The following is a 17,430-nucleotide window of genomic DNA, read 5'->3' on the forward strand; positions in this document are numbered from 1 at the left end:
GCTTGATGAATAGCAAATCTCAGTCCTTTAAGGACAAGAAAAAAAATAGCTTATGTATAGCCAGCTGTCAAATACTCAGATCTTCCATTAATCACAGATGTCTGTGCATTACTATTTCATGGTCTTTCAGAAGAAAATCTTTGATGTTTGAATTCATATGTTTTGTAGGCTGGAAAGAGACCATCAAACCCTGCTTTCTGGTGGATAAATGGCAAAGGAGAAGAAGTGAAGTGGAGCTTTGAGGAGCTGGGGTTCCTGTCTCGGAAAGTGGCCAATGTGCTGACCAAAGAATGCGGACTGAAGAAGGGAGACAGGCTGATCCTCATCCTACCACGAATTCCAGAATGGTGGTTGGTCAAGGTGGCTTGTATGCGAGCAGGTCAGTGATGTAAAATGGTCATTGCAAATTGGTTAAGAGGATCAAGAATGGATATGATTTATCAAGGAAAAATACTGTAATAATGCAATGAGTGGACCAGCTGCCAGGCAGTCCTGAAGGGTTTTCATCAGGGGCCATAGGAGAGGTAGCTCAGGCAGTGGGCAAGAATATGCCAAAAGGCAGGGAAGAGCCATGGAAGTCACCAGACAGGTCCACATTTCATTCCTGACAGGAGAGCAGAGGCATCTGCATTAATCTAATCTAACTGTTTGGCTGGGGAACACCAGGGCAAATCCATATCAGAGATCAGTTTGGGAATAGTTAATAGCTTAGGTTCTTAAAAAATAATCAGATGTAGGAAAAAAGCCAGCACAAACTAACTTTATCTCTCTTCCAGGAATTGTCATAATCCCAGGAACATCCCAATTATCAGCCAAAGACATATTGTACCGACTCCAGGCATCGAAGGCCACGTGCATCATTACCACTGACAAACTGGCACCTGCAGTGGACTCGGTGGTGTCCCAGTGCCAGCTCCTGAAAACCAAGCTAATGGTGTCCAAAGGCAGCAGGGAGGGGTGGCTGAACTTCACTGAGCTGTACCAGTGAGTATGACAGTGCCACTGCAGACACGGGGACAAAGCAGACCTGTTCCTACAAGCACTCATTTACATCAGCTACAACCACTGAAGTTATAATTACATTCTCCTTTTTACAGAAAGCAATCTGCTGACCATTCCTGTATCAAAACAAGGATTCAAGACCCAATGATTATCTTCTTTACCAGTGGAACTACAGGTTCTCCAAAGATGACTCAACATTCCCAGGGCAGTCTTGGTTTCAGACCCCTTTTAAGTGAAAGGTATGAAAGAGTTAAGCTTGGTTGAACATAAGATAATTGAAGCTGCATAGTAGAGCTATTGTAAAAAAATTACTGAAGAAATACCCGTGTACATCCCAGCCCTTCTGCCTTTGAAATCAGAGTGAAAAACCCCATAAAATTGCTAAGGACTAGGATTGCCCCAGTGTCTCAATCTTCCAATTAATAGCTCTTACCCTCTTTCTGGGTATTTTTCATTGTCTTTTTTTTTTCCTGTTCTATCAGGTACTGGTTGGATTTGACTCCCTCTGGCATGATATGGAACACAGCAGACACAGGATGGATACTAACTTCAATAGCATCTTTTTTTGATCCCTGGGTTTTCGGATCATGCATCTTTATACATAACCTACCACAGACTGACTCAGCAGTCATCCTAAATGTAAGGGGAAAACTCATGGAAATGTATTCCTCTGCAGAAAGCATACCAAAAACAATTCTTCACAGCATCCACAGATTTCATGAGGGTTGTGTTTATAGTAGTGTCTGAGATATTGTATTTGTTGTGTAAAGCCACTTTCATTTTTAATGTGTACAGAAGGGGACAAACATGCAATCCATTCATACATTTTGCACATAGCTGGTTAGCACACGAAGGAAATCATCCAAAAACAGCATTAAATGCCTGCCATCCATTCTAGTGACTGTGGAAATAATATCAGTGGGTATTAATGCAGAAATGAAGTGTTTCTCTGCCCACACTGGCCAAGATTAAAGTGAACACCTCCCTGTGATGTAGACAGGGGAGGAACTATTCTGGCCATGCTCCAAGCTGTGGGGTCCTGGTATCAGGTAGATGTGTTAGCATGGGATTTTTGTAATTGAATATACAATCTCTGCATATTGCACCAACTGCAGGAGAGTTCCTCACCCAACAGAGGGTGTGCTGCTTTTATATAGGGGGCAAATGTACTTCTCCTTTCTCTGTCACCTGTTTACTGTACATACCCAAGGCAGTTTTTTTGTCTGAGTTTCACATGTCCTTCTTGTTGTTTAACCCTCTAGACTCTCTGCAGATTCCCAGTTGACGCCCTGGTCGGTGCTCCAACATTGTTCCGCATGCTGGTGCAAAATGATCTCTCCAAGTACGTCAAAAAATTATTTACTAATGTTTGGTTTACCCTAACTAAACGTAGTCATCTGCTATATCTAACTGCTTGACCCAAAATAGTAATAATTTAGTTTAAAATATCCTTCACAAGAAGACCCTCATGCAAAGTTTGAATTTTGCTGAGTTTTTTTATCAGAAAAACTTGATGTTTTCCCTCAGAAATTTGAGACTTATGCTACTGTACTTGTGAGCATGAAACTGAGAGTCTGTTAAATACTTTGTCATAATTTTTGTTTACCACATTAATTGTCCACACTTTGGGAAGGACTTCATCCTAGAAAGTGCATGTCAGCATAACTGTGAGGGAATTATTTGTTGTGGCAGTTGCCTGTCATTGTTCCTTCCGTCCCTATTGAACTTTCTCACTTGGCCTGTTGCAGAGGGTCAGCAATCAGGACCCTGGCTCAGCAGATCAGTATTTGGTTATTTATAATCCCAGCTGACTTCAGCAAAAAATTTATTTTTCACATGTTTAACTCTGACTGCTACTTATTTAGAGTGTTGAGCACAGAGTGATATCCTTGTATCAGGAGCAGAAGTATCTGATTTCCCCACTTTGTGGCACTAACTCTCCCAGTAAACAGCTCTCCCATGGTGTTTACCCTTGTGTGCTACTGGTCTCACCCTCTACATTTAAGTATTGCCTTTCTTGTTTTTAACTCCCTGTGAAGATACAAATTCATGAACCTGAAGTGCTGCATGAGTGGAGGGGAACCGCTCAACCCAGAAGTCATGGAGAAGTGGAAGAGCCAGACTGGGCTGGACATCCATGAAGTATATGGCCAGACTGAAGTGGTACATCTGTAGGGATGTATTAAATATTAAATCTTTGGAATTTCTTTTTGCTGTAAGGTTGTTTTGTAAGAACACAGTCTGTTTCCTCCTTCACATTTCTGTGAATGATTCAGTAATTCCCTTCGCTAGTAATCTCTGAAAGAACTCCCTCTCGTGGCTCTCTTCACAGAACCTGTCAGAAATATGAGATTTGGGGGGGAATGTGCTAATATTTCCACGAATGTCCTTAAGCTAATTCCAAGTAACAGTGACAGTCAAGAGGGCAGAGTTTGAATCTAAGGGAAGAAAACTGGTTAGCAGAAGACAATAATTTTTCACAGAGAATGAAATAGGATTCTTTCAGGAAGTTTTATGATTTTGCTTATCTGTACCATACAGCACTGCTATATAGGATCCTATGAATCTTAATTCCTTACTTTGGAATTAATCTAGAAATTACATTTAATGAATTGAGTGTGAATGTCACAATTTTCAATTGCAAAACTTTGGTTTGGTTTTGGTTTTTACAGGGAATAATCTGCTCTGTTTTTAAAGGAATGAAGATTAAACCTGGATCAATGGGGAAAGCAGCTCCCCTTTATGATGTTCAGGTTTGTTGACTGCTCTTTAGATTCTGTCATGGGGGATTTTTTGTTTGGTTGGATTTGTGTTTGGAGTTTGTTTTTCCATTGGACCAAAATAAGAAATTTATTTTTTATTCTAGATTATAGACAAAAATGCCAATATCCTGCCTCCAGGACAACAGGGGGAAATTGCTGTCAGAAGCAAACCTATAAGGCCACTTGGTTTTTTCTCTGAATATTTAGTAAGAACTTTATTTTATTCCACACCACCGCTACCAATCTCCTCAAAAGCTCTCCAATTGCATAGTGGTCCTAAAGGCTGGACATTTTTCATCATTTATTTATTACAGAGTAATTTGTGTATTTTGATTGGTGGGTGTTAGAAAAGGAAAGAAAATAATTTAGGATCAAGTTAAATTTTTTGTTAAAGAATAGAAATTATGTTAAACCTATTCTATTATATTTTATAGCAATATCAGTACATCCTTGACTGAAAAATCTAGTTTCAGTGCATTTGATGTTATGTGTGTTATACCATAATGTATAGCTAATGCATGCTCAAAATCTAAACTACTGCTTGTAAACCACTCTAAGGATAACCCTAAGAAAACTGCAGAAAGTGAACGTGGGGATTTTTATGTCACTGGAGACAAAGCGACTATGGATGAAGAAGGATATTTCCAGTTTATTGGCAGAGATGATGACATCATCATTTCTTCAGGGTTAGTCTGCACACACCCATTCTATATCTGCCATTGTATATTCTTACATGTTGTGTTCTGGTGAGGTTCTGACATCATAATCCTGTGACAGGAATGTATTGACCTCTTGACTTTGGAATACTTGCTGTTACTATTAGCTTTTCACAGACCTACAGTACCATCCCCTGCAACATCTCATGTGTTTTAACAAAGAATGAAGGCTTCAGCTGGCAAAGGAGGGATGTTTATCTAGTTTATTTTTTTACTAAAATGGAAGGCATCTCTATTGGATTCAAAGAGCTTTTGAAACAATTTCTTTTTAACATGTTGAAAGGAAAGAATTTGATAATGCATGGTGTGATACCATAATGTGGCACAGGCTGCTGCTGCAGACCCAGCTGCAGGGTGGGATGGAGCTCCAGCCTAAAAGCCCCAAGGAGAGAGCACAGATTGAGAAGTATCCACAGCCCCAGTCCTCTGCCACAAGGCCACTGTGAAATGCTCCTACTTCTAACTTAGTCAGCTTTCCAATTTTGCCTAAAGCTCCTGTAGTGGTTGTTAATTTGTTCTGGCTTTTTTTTTTCATTTCAACACGAAAATTAAAAAACATTTGGTACTGTTTTTTCAAGATAAAAAATAAGAGCCAAATCTCATTTTTATTTTTCCTTATCTAGGTATCGCATCGGGCCGTTTGAAGTAGAGAGTGCCCTGATAGAGCACCCAGCTGTGGTAGAAACAGCTGTTGTCAGCAGCCCAGACCCCCTGAGAGGAGAGGTAATGATGCTGAATAGAGGCAGGGGAAGCAATGCATTTGTCCAAATATACAACAATATCAAGGAATTTCTACTTCACTGAATAACTTACAGCTCTAAGCAATAATGTCACCTTAGAATCATGAAATTGTTCAGGTCGGAAAACACCTCTGAGATCATTGAGTCCAAGCATGAACCCAACACTGTCAGGTCCACAAATAAACCATGTCCCTAAGCACCACATCATGGATCACCTTTCATCATGGATAATCCTAATGCGACTGCTAAAAAGCAAAATCCCTTCCCATTTACATGCCTTTGCTCTTCTGAGTTTCTTCTCATCCCAAGATCTTCTCTGTGAAGAACACTACCATGATGTTCACTTTGCCCTTGTTCTTAAGCATATGTCTATACACTGAAATTATCATTTATGACTCTTGGTGTAGGCAAAGTTCTACTGGAACTGCCCAAGCATTAGACATGGGCTGCAGATGTGAGGAAAGCACAATCCTGGGCCAGGATAACAGTGCTTACTGTCCTCAGTGTGAACTTCAGAAACAAAACGTCCCTTAGCTTCAGGGAGACCTCCACAGAGACACCTTTTATTGCTCCTTCCTCTCGGCTGCTGCTGAGAAGAAAGGGCAAAGGTTCTTATTTGTAATGAGGGCACAAAAACTGTCCTTTAAACTTTCCCTTCTGCACATACACATGCTGAAGCTGGACACAATAATTTCTTGTCATGTGCTGGTTTCTCTGTTCCTCGTGACTGCTGTGACTCTGAGCAGCACTGCTCACTGCACATCAACCCTAAAAACAGATGGTGTCAGATCACTTTTGATAATTTTACCTTATAGGTCGTGAAAGCATTTGTGGTTCTGTCCCCAACCTTTTTATCCACTGACCCGACAAGCTTAATTCGTGACTTGCAAGACCATGTCAAGAAAACTACTGCTCCATATAAATACCCTAGAAAGGTAAATATTTCTGAGGAGAAATTTTAAAACAGGACATCTTTTCCCAAACCTCCGGAGAATTATCATTTAGATTTTCATGATTCACTTGAAAGAGACAGCAGTAAAGATTCATCTAGACCACTGGCTCCAGAAGACCTTTCCTAAATAATATTAATTTACATTGTTTTTCATGGATTTGCATAAAGTACTTGTTCAAGCTTCTCAAAATTTTCTAGGTTTTTTGTATCCCAGTTAGATCTCCATGTGCTAAGTCAGAATCACAATCATAATTCCCCATTCTGTGTTTAACTTTTAAATAAGCACTTGCCAGTGCCTTAATGGTAGCACATGACTGAATCTGAATAAGATTTTACCTACTGATCATCACAACTGATAAATAGATACAAGCCCAAGAGGATACACTTGGTGATTCTTAGTAATCCCAGCACCACAGGAAAAGAGCTACTGCAGTGCTTTAGTTAACTTGGGGAAAGCTCACAGAACTAATAACCATTAAAGACTTTGGGGCTCTAACATTCCTTTTTTTCTTCTTTTTGTCATTTATCTCTGGCCTCAGATACCACTCAGGCATTTGCCCTTCTGCTGTGAATTACTGTACTCAGTTTGGTCAGCTGAGAGGCAGCTGTGCTGATGTTTGGCTATCTAGGCAGCCAAAGAGATGGTTTCACAAGTGGCAGAATGTGATGCTTTGGTTTGGCTTGGATTTGAGGCAGGCAGCTCTTACTGATGGGAGTGCTCTCAGTTTTCTACATGTGCTTGGAGAGTCTTGGAAAACCAGCTCTGTAGAACATGCTGCATTGCTTTCTCTCTTTATTTTACCTAGGTGGAATTTGTCAAAGAGCTGCCAAAGACAGTCACTGGGAAGATCAAGAGGAATGAATTAAGAGACAAAGAGTGGGGACGGCTATAGCATTGTCTGGAATGAAAGAAAGCTTTTATTCCATTAGCACTATATGCATTTCACTACTTAACTGCCATCATTCTGATCTCTTTTTTTTAAGTGCCTGAGCATCAAAAACAACAGGTAACATCAAGATGTGATATTTGTGCCTGCTTGCAGAGTTTCCAGTGTCAGTACCTTACTGAATTGTATTATTCTGGGTGAAAAATAAAATTTTCAATAGCCTTTCCCTTTGAGACCCCCTCACCATCCCTCTTAAAGCCCAGCTTCTATTTGATGTTATTCTTGAGAGACAATAAAGAAGATAATGCCCACATTTGAAAAGGTATTTTATGTCAAATATATTTTGATTCACTGTTTCCCAAGAGTTTACCCTGACAGGCAAAGCTTATGGAAAGGACATGGTGACTGATGTGGTCACTATGTGGGTTCCAAATATGCAACATTATGAAGAGGCTGCAAAAGAACATTTTTCTGGTGCCACTGGATAGTGGCAGTAAAAGTCCTAAAAATGAATTGTTACAGATGGGGGATTAGCAGTTTTATTGGATAGGCTCAAAATCCACATTTTTGGTGATAGGATGGGAACTATGTGTAGGTGTCCCTTTTTTTGAAAGCATCTGGTCTCCTCCAGGTGCTAGCCAGGAGTGGAATTCTCAATGCAAGGTTTGGATGTACTCTGAAATAGATATGAACATAAGATCCCATGTTTTGCTTTAAAAACCCCTCTGAGATAAATGAAATGAGAATTGAGATTATGTTCAGTATGTGAAAAATCCTTTACTAGATGATGCTGTCATGCATAATGAGAAATTAGTAAGTTGTGGAAATTCACAGTATGTGCTTAATATTGCACATATATATGGTGTGTATAAATATATGTTTTGTGTATGCATTTGGCACATAAAATTGCTCTGCTTGCATTAGTAAGAAAGTTAATATTTAGTTCTATGTCTTGAAATGCTTAATACATTTCCAGAATGGGTTTGGAACTTGGTCCTGCGGATTTTCTGGACTGTGATTTTTGTGACTTTGAGTAAGTTATTTTAGCCAGTCCATTGAGCAGGAGCATTTTATAAGTGATCTACAACTTCATTTCCTTTCCCACAAGACCAAAAATTGAAATTAAGCTTTAATGAAAAACAGAGCAGCCTTTATATGAGTTTGGGTTCAGTTATTCAACAGGATTGCAGATTGTTGATATAAAACCAACTTTTCTGCTAATACTTGATCTGGGTCTAAATTGTCATCCTGTAAGACTAAAAAATGAACACAATTTATAAATGCAATGTATGTAAGCTTATCTGTTTGAAAAGGGTTTGCTATTGAAAAGATCAGTAAGAGATTCCAGGTTTGGCCATCACACTGAAGTGTTAGATTTAAGATTCAGACCAGAAGTCACCATCAGTGTCTGAGCTTCCATCAGCTGTGGCAGAGCAACAGAGCTCAGCAGCTGCTAATTTGTTAGTGGGTTCCTTTACAGTCCTTAAAATCCAAAATAAAGTTATCTTCAAACACAATCTCACAGACTTCTAGTCAATGTAGAAAATTAAATCCCCCATGAGAGCAAGCAGTTTGTTTAATGTGATTCTACCAGAAGAAAAGTGAACAAAATAAGGTTCTGCTCAAACCTGGCTGCTGCAGGGTTCTAAACTTCCCTTCTCCTGTGTTACAGCTTTGTTCTGAGATTAATTTTTCCTTCATTCAGTCAGAACAGAGGGGAAAACATGTTGGAAATTTTAAATGTAATGCCATTTTTGGACAGAATAACAAAAAATTCAATTAGATCTTTAAGTGCAATCAAAAAAAAAGTTGAAAAATGTAATCTGGTCACAATTTCAGCAACTGGCTCTTTTTATCTTTTTAAGGGCATTCAGATTTCAAATGTGATTATTTTTTGGAAAAGTAATCCACTTTGAAGTGATCAGATTTTTAAAGTAATCCATTTATTCCATGTAAGTAATAAAATTTAAAATATAATCTAATGATGAACTTTGAAAGTCATTGATTTTAAAGCAAATTTAAAAGTATAATCCTGCAACATGTTCCTAGGTTTTTGGTATCAGTCTGTGCTGGGCTTTAAACAGACCTGGCTGGACTTTTTCCTGAGCCTTGGTAGTGACAAAAATTGCTCATTCCAGCAGGGGAGGGTTTGCTCAGGAGGTTTTCTCTCTGCTGCAGGACAGCCTGCTCAGTCTGCACTTCGGGTCAGACACACTTCCCAACATGTTCTTTCAGTTTTACAATGATACAATACCTGAACCTGAGCAGGAAAAAAGGAAGAAACAAACTGGTGAATCAAACATTTCTGTTTGATGTGTGGGCAGGAGCCTTTGCTCTGTCATACTGCCCAGGGTTTCAAGGAACCACGCAAAGCCCCTCAGTTGTTCACAAGGCTGTGCTCAGTTTCAGTGGTGTATGTTTGTCCTGCACTACTGACTTGAGGAATTTCTGAGTCAACCAACTGATATCCCTTGTTTTTCTAAAACAGAATTTACTCTTTTTCTTGGGTACTGGGGGTGATGTCCTACCTGTCAGCTAAATCCTAAGAGCCTAAAGCTTTTAAATTGGCATGCATGCCACAGAAAAGGAACACAGTTTGGAATGAAACTGACAAGTGATGTTGTTATTTCTCTGTACAGAGAAGTTGGGGTTTGCTCAATAACTATCAAAGATGGTCTCTGGGAACATTCAGAGGAAGAAACTGAGAAACACAGCGTGGGGCTCTTTGCTGCTGAGCTCCTCACCAGAACGTGCTCATCCTGAACTTTTGTGTATTCCAGCATCCTGTTTCCTATCAGTCTTAAGAGGACAACCTTCTGAATAAGAGTGGGAGATACACATTGCTGTTCTGCTGCTTTGAAATATTTCTAAAGCAATATATTCTCTATAACTTTAAATGTACATGGCAGAAAAGGGTTTTGAAAATAGTGATAGAAGAGGGAAAATGGACTGGTCCTTATCGCAGTGCTGTTACTGAAAGCCACACATATACCATTGTTGGTGATTGGACTCCCAGGGCTAGCCACTACTGGGTTGCATAGAGTTTCAGGATTAAATATAATCAAGGATTTCCTGGGCTGAGGTGTCAGTTCAGACTGTGAGATATTTCCATAACAGCCAAGCCGTTCCAAGGTTATGGGCACAGCAGAGGTTTAGCTCATCCCTGCTAGGTCACATCTCACATTTCTTGTTACCTCTCTGTAGCCCTTGCACTTCACACCATGCTGCTACAGCACTTCATTCAGAAGATACGAGTAGTAGCTGAACTCTATGACCAAGGCTGCACTGAGCACAAAAACACCAGTGAATCAGAAAAAAAAAAAAAAAAAAAAAAAAAGAAGAAGGAAAAAAAAAAAAAAGCACAGGGTTATTTTTCTCAGATTTTCCTTGTTCTGCTGTAAACCCACTATGCACTACCCATAAACATCTCCAACATATCTGCTAGTAGCAGGAGCTTGGGAAAACAGCAAATCTGCTGGATAGTAAAACTGCTGATGACCTTTCAGGACAATTGTTATCAGCTGGCTAATAAACACAAGTCCCAGGTGAGGATGTGCCAGGAGGGTTTTGCAGGTGGATCTTGCCTCCTTCACACCCTTAAGCTCTAAAATGGATATTCCTTTGCTTTCCACCTACAAAGCTCATTATTGTCTGAGGTCGAAAATAGAAAACAAATGCACAAAATGCTGTGTCCATCACATTAATCTAAATGGATCTGAACTTGCACTACTGAAACCAGAGGGTAGTTGAGAATTTATTTCTTTAGGAGCAGAAACAGAAAAGGAGATGAAACTAAATGGAGCTTTGAAGAGCTGTGTTTCACGTCCCAAAAAGTGGTCAATGTGCTCTCTGGGCCATGCAGTCTGCAAAGAGACCAAGTTTTAGTGATTCTACCTTGCATCCCAGAGTGATTTGAGGAAGCTGAGTGTGGCTTGTACTCAAGCAGGTGAATTATGTAATTCCTAGCGCTCTGTAGATTATTGCCTTCTATGTTAACAATTCATTTAATAATTCTATTTATCTGTCTTCCTTCCTCAAGCATTTGACAACCAAAGGGGTGACTGGGGTAGTCTCTAACAGCTGATGTATTTACCTTCATCATTTTTCTTTCATTTTCTGTGGCTTGTGTTAAATCAGTTTGACTGTGACAGACTCAAAGCTGCCAGTGTTTTCTGCCTCAAAGTTATGCATTATACTTTCACTGTGCCTATAGCAAAGGACCTCACAGAAACAGAAGCTATTTTGTACTTCAACTTGTACATCTCTATTCAAGTTCAGATGTGTGAGACTTGTTTTACCACCTTCTCCTTTCTGGACTGAATGATGCTGGTAGTCATCAGGAAAAGCTGTGAAGTGATCAGGACTGAAAGGGAAAAATACCTAATACGTTTCCAATTTTATTGTGTTTTCAGGTGTTATCAGCATCCCAGGGACAACACAGCTGACAGCACCAGACATTTGCTATTGATTGCTGGCTTCCAAGGCCAGGTGTTTTATTATAATCGATGATCTTACTCCTGTGGTGGACTTGGTTGCATCCAAGTGCCATCTCTGAAAATAAAGCTAATTGTGTCTGAAAGCAGCAGGGCTGAGTGGCTGAACTTCAGCCATTTGCTCAAGTAAGTGCCTTCTACCTAAACCCTGTTAGATTTATCTCCAGTGGAAATTTTCTCATGTTTGAACACTCTTGTACACTTGTATCTCATTAATGAATGAGATACCTCTAAGGGGGTAGGAGAAGAGACAATTTAGTCTCTTTTTTATATAGACAAGCAATATCAAGGAATAGCCAAACTGCTAATTATAAAGTAAGTAGCTTTATGATGTCTAGATTTCTTATATATGAACATAAAAAACCACAGAAAAATGGGCAGGAATGACTTTTATTGACAGCTGTGGCCTATTTATTTTCTAAAAGATAAATATTCTATACAAATTATTCCATATTCCTAAACTTTATGATAATAAGGTTACTGTGAATAGCTTTTCACTATCAAAGGCTAAGAGGGTACTGTAAAATGAACTTAATGTCTTTAGGAATCCTCTATACAATCACTGGCAGTCTGCCTACCTGGCAGGACAACTGCCCCAACTTCCCTGCTGCCCATGTCCTCGGCTGCCTCAGCTGAGTGCTGAGCTGGCCAGGAGGCTCTGGGGCTCTGGAGTGGGAGCTCCTGGGCAGCTGGAGCCACCAGCCAGCACCAGGACACAGCTGGGCTAGGGAGGCACACTGCCCACACATAACCTTGCAGGAATGGGCAGTGTTTGCATGCCAAGCCAACAAACATCAGTCCTGGCAGAGCATTTTTCATCCGTTTTTGTACATGCCACGCCACAGTTTGATCCAAGATCAATCTTAAATGTAAGAACACCATGTCCACAATGAACAGTTACTCATATTTCATGTTGTTTCCCGGGCAGGCCACAAAACTAAGCTTCTTAGATTTACAGGCTTAGCTGTTTTAAGATGGCATAACCACAAGGCGATTGCTCTTTGAATAGGAATATAACACAGGAAGGATTTTGCAGCATGATTCTTTTGGGCACAGGATATTACCAGCTGCTTTCAATCAGTAGGAGTTACTTAAAGCCCTCCCCTACTGAATTTCACTACTGAAATGATAAATGAACTGAATTACGTGTAAACTCATATTTTAATTAGCTGTGACCCTCAAGAAAGGCAAGTCAGTACTGGAAAAAAACTAAGTGAGACTGGCTTGTTCTTAAGAGAAATTATTTTCAAGTTTCTCAAGCCAATCTGAGTTTTAACCTAGCACAAGGGGAAGAGTGAATGTCAGGGCCTTGGTTTCATACCAAGAGATGATCCTTGAGTTTCAAGTCAGCATTAGGACAAATTAAAGATACCACATTCCACCATCAGTGTATCACCTCTTCAGCTGATGCTTGGGCACAGTAACATCTTTCCTCAGCACTGACAGTGACAGCAATTATTTGGCTTTTCATGGAAGTAAGATCATAATAATGTCTTATAGTTTGTCCATAAAGGTTTGAATTCAAAACACTGAAGCACCATCCAACCACGAGGAAACCACTGAACCCAAAAGTGATGGCACAGCAGAAAAACCAGGGAATTAATGTCTAAACAATGACTGTTCAGTAAGTGCAAATCATGAAAAATCAGAAGTAAACTGTAAGCCCTTTAGGCAGACAGGTCAGTGAGAGGAGGAAAGAAAACCAAAAAAAAATCCCACTAACTCCCCTGAGTCTTTGTCCTTAGAAAATAATCAGGCTGCCATGAATCACGATCACCAACATCAGCCACCAATAAACATTCACAGCCAGCCTCTGTGTCTGGTCTCAGATGGCTCTTTCCTTTGTGTGACTCAGACATTGATGGTTTTAATCCACACACAAAAATCTTCAATAATTTAAAGAAAACACCACGGGAGGTAAGAAAGCAGAGTTTTAATAAACGGGTTGCAAGGGAGACAGGACTAGGGAAAAAAAGTCATTTTCATTTTCCAACTTCTAAAACAATTTTGAAAGAAGAGGAAAATACAAATGATGACAGAGATTTGAACATGTCTTTTTCATTAAATAAAGACCAGTAACAAATTGTGTTCTTTAAGGTAAGTCTTTTCCCATTAGCAACATACAGGCTTTTATCCTAGAAATTAAATACTAAAGCTACAAAATTCTACAGGAAGCATACTCAAAACCCTGTTGGAAAGCAAGTTATAGCTGCACTGGTTTTGGTTGGTTTTTAGGAGTCACAGGGACAAACCACTGTAACACAAAGACAACAGAAACACTAGCATTACATTCATTCTGAAACAAAATTAATACCATAAAACTAAAACTGTACCAAAAATTTAAATTTATTCCCCTTATCTAGTATAGTATAATGGAGAGCTTCTTAACAAGAAGTTTCCAAGCAGTATTTTAATTCAAACTTTGAGACTTGAGAAAAAAAAATAGTAACAGGAACACACTATAAAATCCCCCAAGGATTGAGTCTTTGGAAAGAGCAGCAAAAGGCTATTTGCAGGAAATTACTCAAAAGGATTCCATTCAGTGACTACAGCATTTACTATAAACCAGTAAGTGCTGCATACACAGCTAATGTAAACAGACATGTAGCTTTTGATAAAACCATCTGCAATGCCTGCACTGTGCTTCTACTGTTCTAAAACAGTCCAATCTTTTATTCCAAATCATCTCATAATATTCAAGTATTTATATATATCATAACAGTTCTTTCCATTCATGTCAAGACAGCATATCCTTGTGTATATATAAATATATGTATAAAACTCTCCATCAGACTATCAGATTTACCTCATTCTGTTGTTCACACAGAAAAATGTTACTAAGTTTCTGCAGCTGTCAGTTCACTTCCTTCCCAAAACCCTCTGCAACCAACTCTTTTCCAGATCACTCACTCCTGACAATAATTGCTCAGAGCTGCTTCTGTGCTGCCTTTTGGCTTCTGTAGCCTCCAGATGTAACAAAGGAGAGTTCATACATGTCAGGGTGGCCACATCTACATATACATGCACAGACCCCTGCTTTGTGTGCCAGGGACAGGAAATGCAGAACAAAGCTGCAGGAGGACAGCAAGCTTCACCAGAGAGGTGATGTACTCTTGAGCACCCTTACATCTGCTGAAATGTCAGTTCCACCTGCAACAAGCATTAAAATTCTTTTACATGTGGATTTTAAAACCAGGACTTCAAAACAAAACCCCCTCTTCCTCATTCCAACACCCTTTCAGAACTCTAGGGCAACTTGTTTTATATGTTTGGATTATGTTTACCTTTCCCTTATACAACATTTTCTACACTGTCAGAGCATCATTCCCCTTGGGCTCAGATTCTATTTCACTTTGATTCTTGTTCTCTTCTTTTACTTCTTTAGAGCTCTTCACCTCCTCCTCAGTTTCTGCTTTAACTACCTTTGAATTCTGTTCTTCTGTCACACTTGGTGGGTTTTGTTGTGCATCTTCTTTGTTGCTCTTCACCACCTCCTGTAGATTGTATTTTCTGAACAGAACATAGTCCCTCACCACACTTAAGCAACAGACGGTTTTTATTATTTCCACCACAACTGTGTATTGTGGATTATTAAGATCAACCTTGTTTTCTGGATTGAGGCTACCCACAATTCCTGTAAAAGAAGATGCAATTTAAAAGCTGGGAAAACTGTTTAAGAGCATAAGTATGTCTTGTTTCTCGTAATTGCAGTGAGATAATTTTTCTGTTACTTCAGTTCTACTGGTGGTACATACTGTGACTCCTGCTCTGTTCTGCTATTTTAAGCAATTACAAAAATAATTGGCTATAACTGAGGGGAATCTTGCCTCCTCTCTCTTAATTTTTATCCATTCAATAAAATACTCCAGTAAGATGGAGCTATTTTATGAGCCACATATTGAACAAACATAATAACGGTACCATTTCCATACAGCCTCCAGAAAGAAACCCTAATAGCAGTCATTTCAAAACATGTACAACTGATGCTGCAAATGGTATTCAACACTGCTCTCTCTTCTGCTTATAGTCTCTCAAGACATCAACACCAACAAGGAAAACTGATGTCAAGCTTTTTTTAAGTCTCACAGAAGCTTTTAGAATTCAGCATACAGGTTTTAAGCAACAAATGTGTATGTCCATTATAACTTCTTTTAATAGTCTGACCCATGCTGTGCATGCAAAATACTTGTGCATGTAAACTTGTTCTGTTTCGTGTGAAATCCATACATACCTGCCAGTTCCTTAATTACTTCTTCCCTACTCATATGGCTGTTATTACGAGCTTTGTAAACTATTTGAAAAGTACCCTTGTTAGGGGCTTTAAACCAAGGCTCAAAAAACGTTTCTGTGTATTTTTTCATATCTTCCATAAAAGCCTTGCAAGTTCCAGAAATGGGCAGCATGCGCAGAATGACTCGCGTTTTCTTCTTTTTAGTGGTGTGCATATCCTTTAGTATATGGTGCACCAGGTTCTCGGGTTCTACAAGAAAAACAGTTGGGTATGAGCAACAAATTGAAGGCATTATCTCCCTTCTTCCCCTTCTAAATAATAAGCTGAGAACTTTGCTGCACTGCTGTCAGCCTTAAATCCTTTTATGTAAAGTGTTGTTTTACTATACCAAAACTAGAGAATCAAAGATTGTTTTGTCAATGCAGTTTCCTCTACTTTTAGCTTCTTCACTAACAACAAAATTCAGTGGCACAGCCAAAGGAAAGGGTATTTGTTTAATATATGGGTGTTACTTGGAAGCCACACTCTGTGGCATTTTACTAACAGTGCTGAGGGCAGTTTGCATTACTCAGTATCAGCTGAAGTCCCACCTATGCCCTGGGTTCTGATGAAGACCACGTTGTTGGCACCACTCTCCACCGACTGGAACCGCCGCAGCTTCTGCTCCGTCGAGGCACGGATCTGGCCAACCTCCTTCTTCAGAGCTGCCTCCACATCATCCTCATCCTCCTCCCTGTCACTTCCAGACAGCCTCTCCTCGTGATCTGAAAACTTCACACAAGCACCACTTGCTGGTGAGCACGGAGCAGCAGCGCCCAGCTGAGAGCCCGCGCAGGGCCCGGGACACGGGGCACGGACCGGGCCTTGGGTCCGGCCGGCAGCGGGGCTGCCAGGGGGCTCGCCCGCACAGCCTGGGACACTGGGGGCCGTGGCGCACCCGCGGTTTGTTCCACACACACACGGTTTGTTCACACACACACGGTTTGTTCCACACACACGGTTTGTTCCACACACCCGCGGTTTGTTCCACACACACGCGGTTTGTTCCACACACACACGGTTTGTTCCACACACACGCGGTTTGTTCCACACACACACGGTTTGTTCCACACACACGCGGTTTGTTCCACACACACGGTTTGTTCCACACACCCGCGGTTTGTTCCACACACGCGGTTTGTTCCACACACACGCGGTTTGTTCCACACACGCGGTTTGTTCCACACACACACGGTTTGTTCACACACACGCGGTTTCTTCCACACCCGCGGCTCGTTGCACACACAGGGCTGGAGCCGAGGCCTCGGGGTGCCGCTCCCCCGCCCGCCCGCCCCGAGCGCCCGCCGGCCCCGCCGCACGCACCTGCTCGGGCCCGTAGAGCAGGTCCCCGTACTCGCCCAGCAGGCTGTAGGCCTCCCCCACGCACTTGCGCTCGTTCATGTTGCAGGTGATGAGGATGCCGCGCATGCCGGCCTCCAGCTGCCGCCCGGCGCCGCGGGGCCGCTTGGCCCGGCCGGCCCCCGCCGCGAAGTGCCCCTTGGGCCGCCGCTTCCGCGCCGCCGGCTCGGCCGCGGCCATCGGGCAGCTCGGGCAGCTCCGCCAGCACCGCCGCGATGGCGTCAGCGCCGCGCCCGCCCCGCGCCCGCC

At 41.0% G+C, this 17,430-nt stretch overlaps 2 protein-coding genes across 5 annotated transcripts in view; one reads left to right on the forward strand and one right to left on the reverse strand.

The window, feature by feature from the left end:
• Positions 1-7,380, forward strand: part of LOC111935997 (acyl-coenzyme A synthetase ACSM4, mitochondrial-like) — a 19,838-nt gene extending 12,458 nt beyond the window's left edge. For all 4 annotated transcript variants that reach the window (XM_086854701.1, XM_086854700.1, XM_086854702.1 and 1 more), the window contains 12 exons: positions 169-379; positions 777-984; positions 1,098-1,241; positions 1,485-1,641; positions 2,265-2,344; positions 3,042-3,165; positions 3,675-3,755; positions 3,869-3,970; positions 4,323-4,450; positions 5,104-5,203; positions 6,036-6,155; positions 6,979-7,380. In XM_086854701.1, the coding sequence (XP_086710827.1) occupies positions 169-379; positions 777-984; positions 1,098-1,241; positions 1,485-1,641; positions 2,265-2,344; positions 3,042-3,165; positions 3,675-3,755; positions 3,869-3,970; positions 4,323-4,450; positions 5,104-5,203; positions 6,036-6,155; positions 6,979-7,065 (1,542 nt within the window). In that variant the 3' untranslated portion in view covers positions 7,066-7,380. The remainder of the gene's footprint in view (positions 1-168; positions 380-776; positions 985-1,097; positions 1,242-1,484; positions 1,642-2,264; positions 2,345-3,041; positions 3,166-3,674; positions 3,756-3,868; positions 3,971-4,322; positions 4,451-5,103; positions 5,204-6,035; positions 6,156-6,978) is intronic.
• A 6,090-nt stretch (positions 7,381-13,470) lies between these two features.
• Positions 13,471-17,416, reverse strand: THUMPD1 (THUMP domain 1 NAT10 acetyltransferase adaptor). Its single transcript, XM_086854708.1, has 4 exons — positions 17,146-17,416; positions 16,374-16,554; positions 15,784-16,032; positions 13,471-15,186 (listed from the first exon to the last, which is right to left on the reverse strand). The coding sequence occupies exons 1-4, from the start codon at positions 17,359-17,361 to the stop codon at positions 14,858-14,860; spliced, it is 975 nt and encodes a 324-aa protein (XP_086710834.1). The 5' UTR covers positions 17,362-17,416; the 3' UTR covers positions 13,471-14,857.
• Positions 17,417-17,430: the final 14 nt, after the last annotated feature.

The sequence above is a fragment of the Cyanistes caeruleus genome, chromosome 17, assembly GCF_971803275.1.
Source record: "Cyanistes caeruleus chromosome 17, bCyaCae1.hap1.1, whole genome shotgun sequence".
Lineage (NCBI taxonomy): Eukaryota > Metazoa > Chordata > Aves > Passeriformes > Paridae > Cyanistes > Cyanistes caeruleus.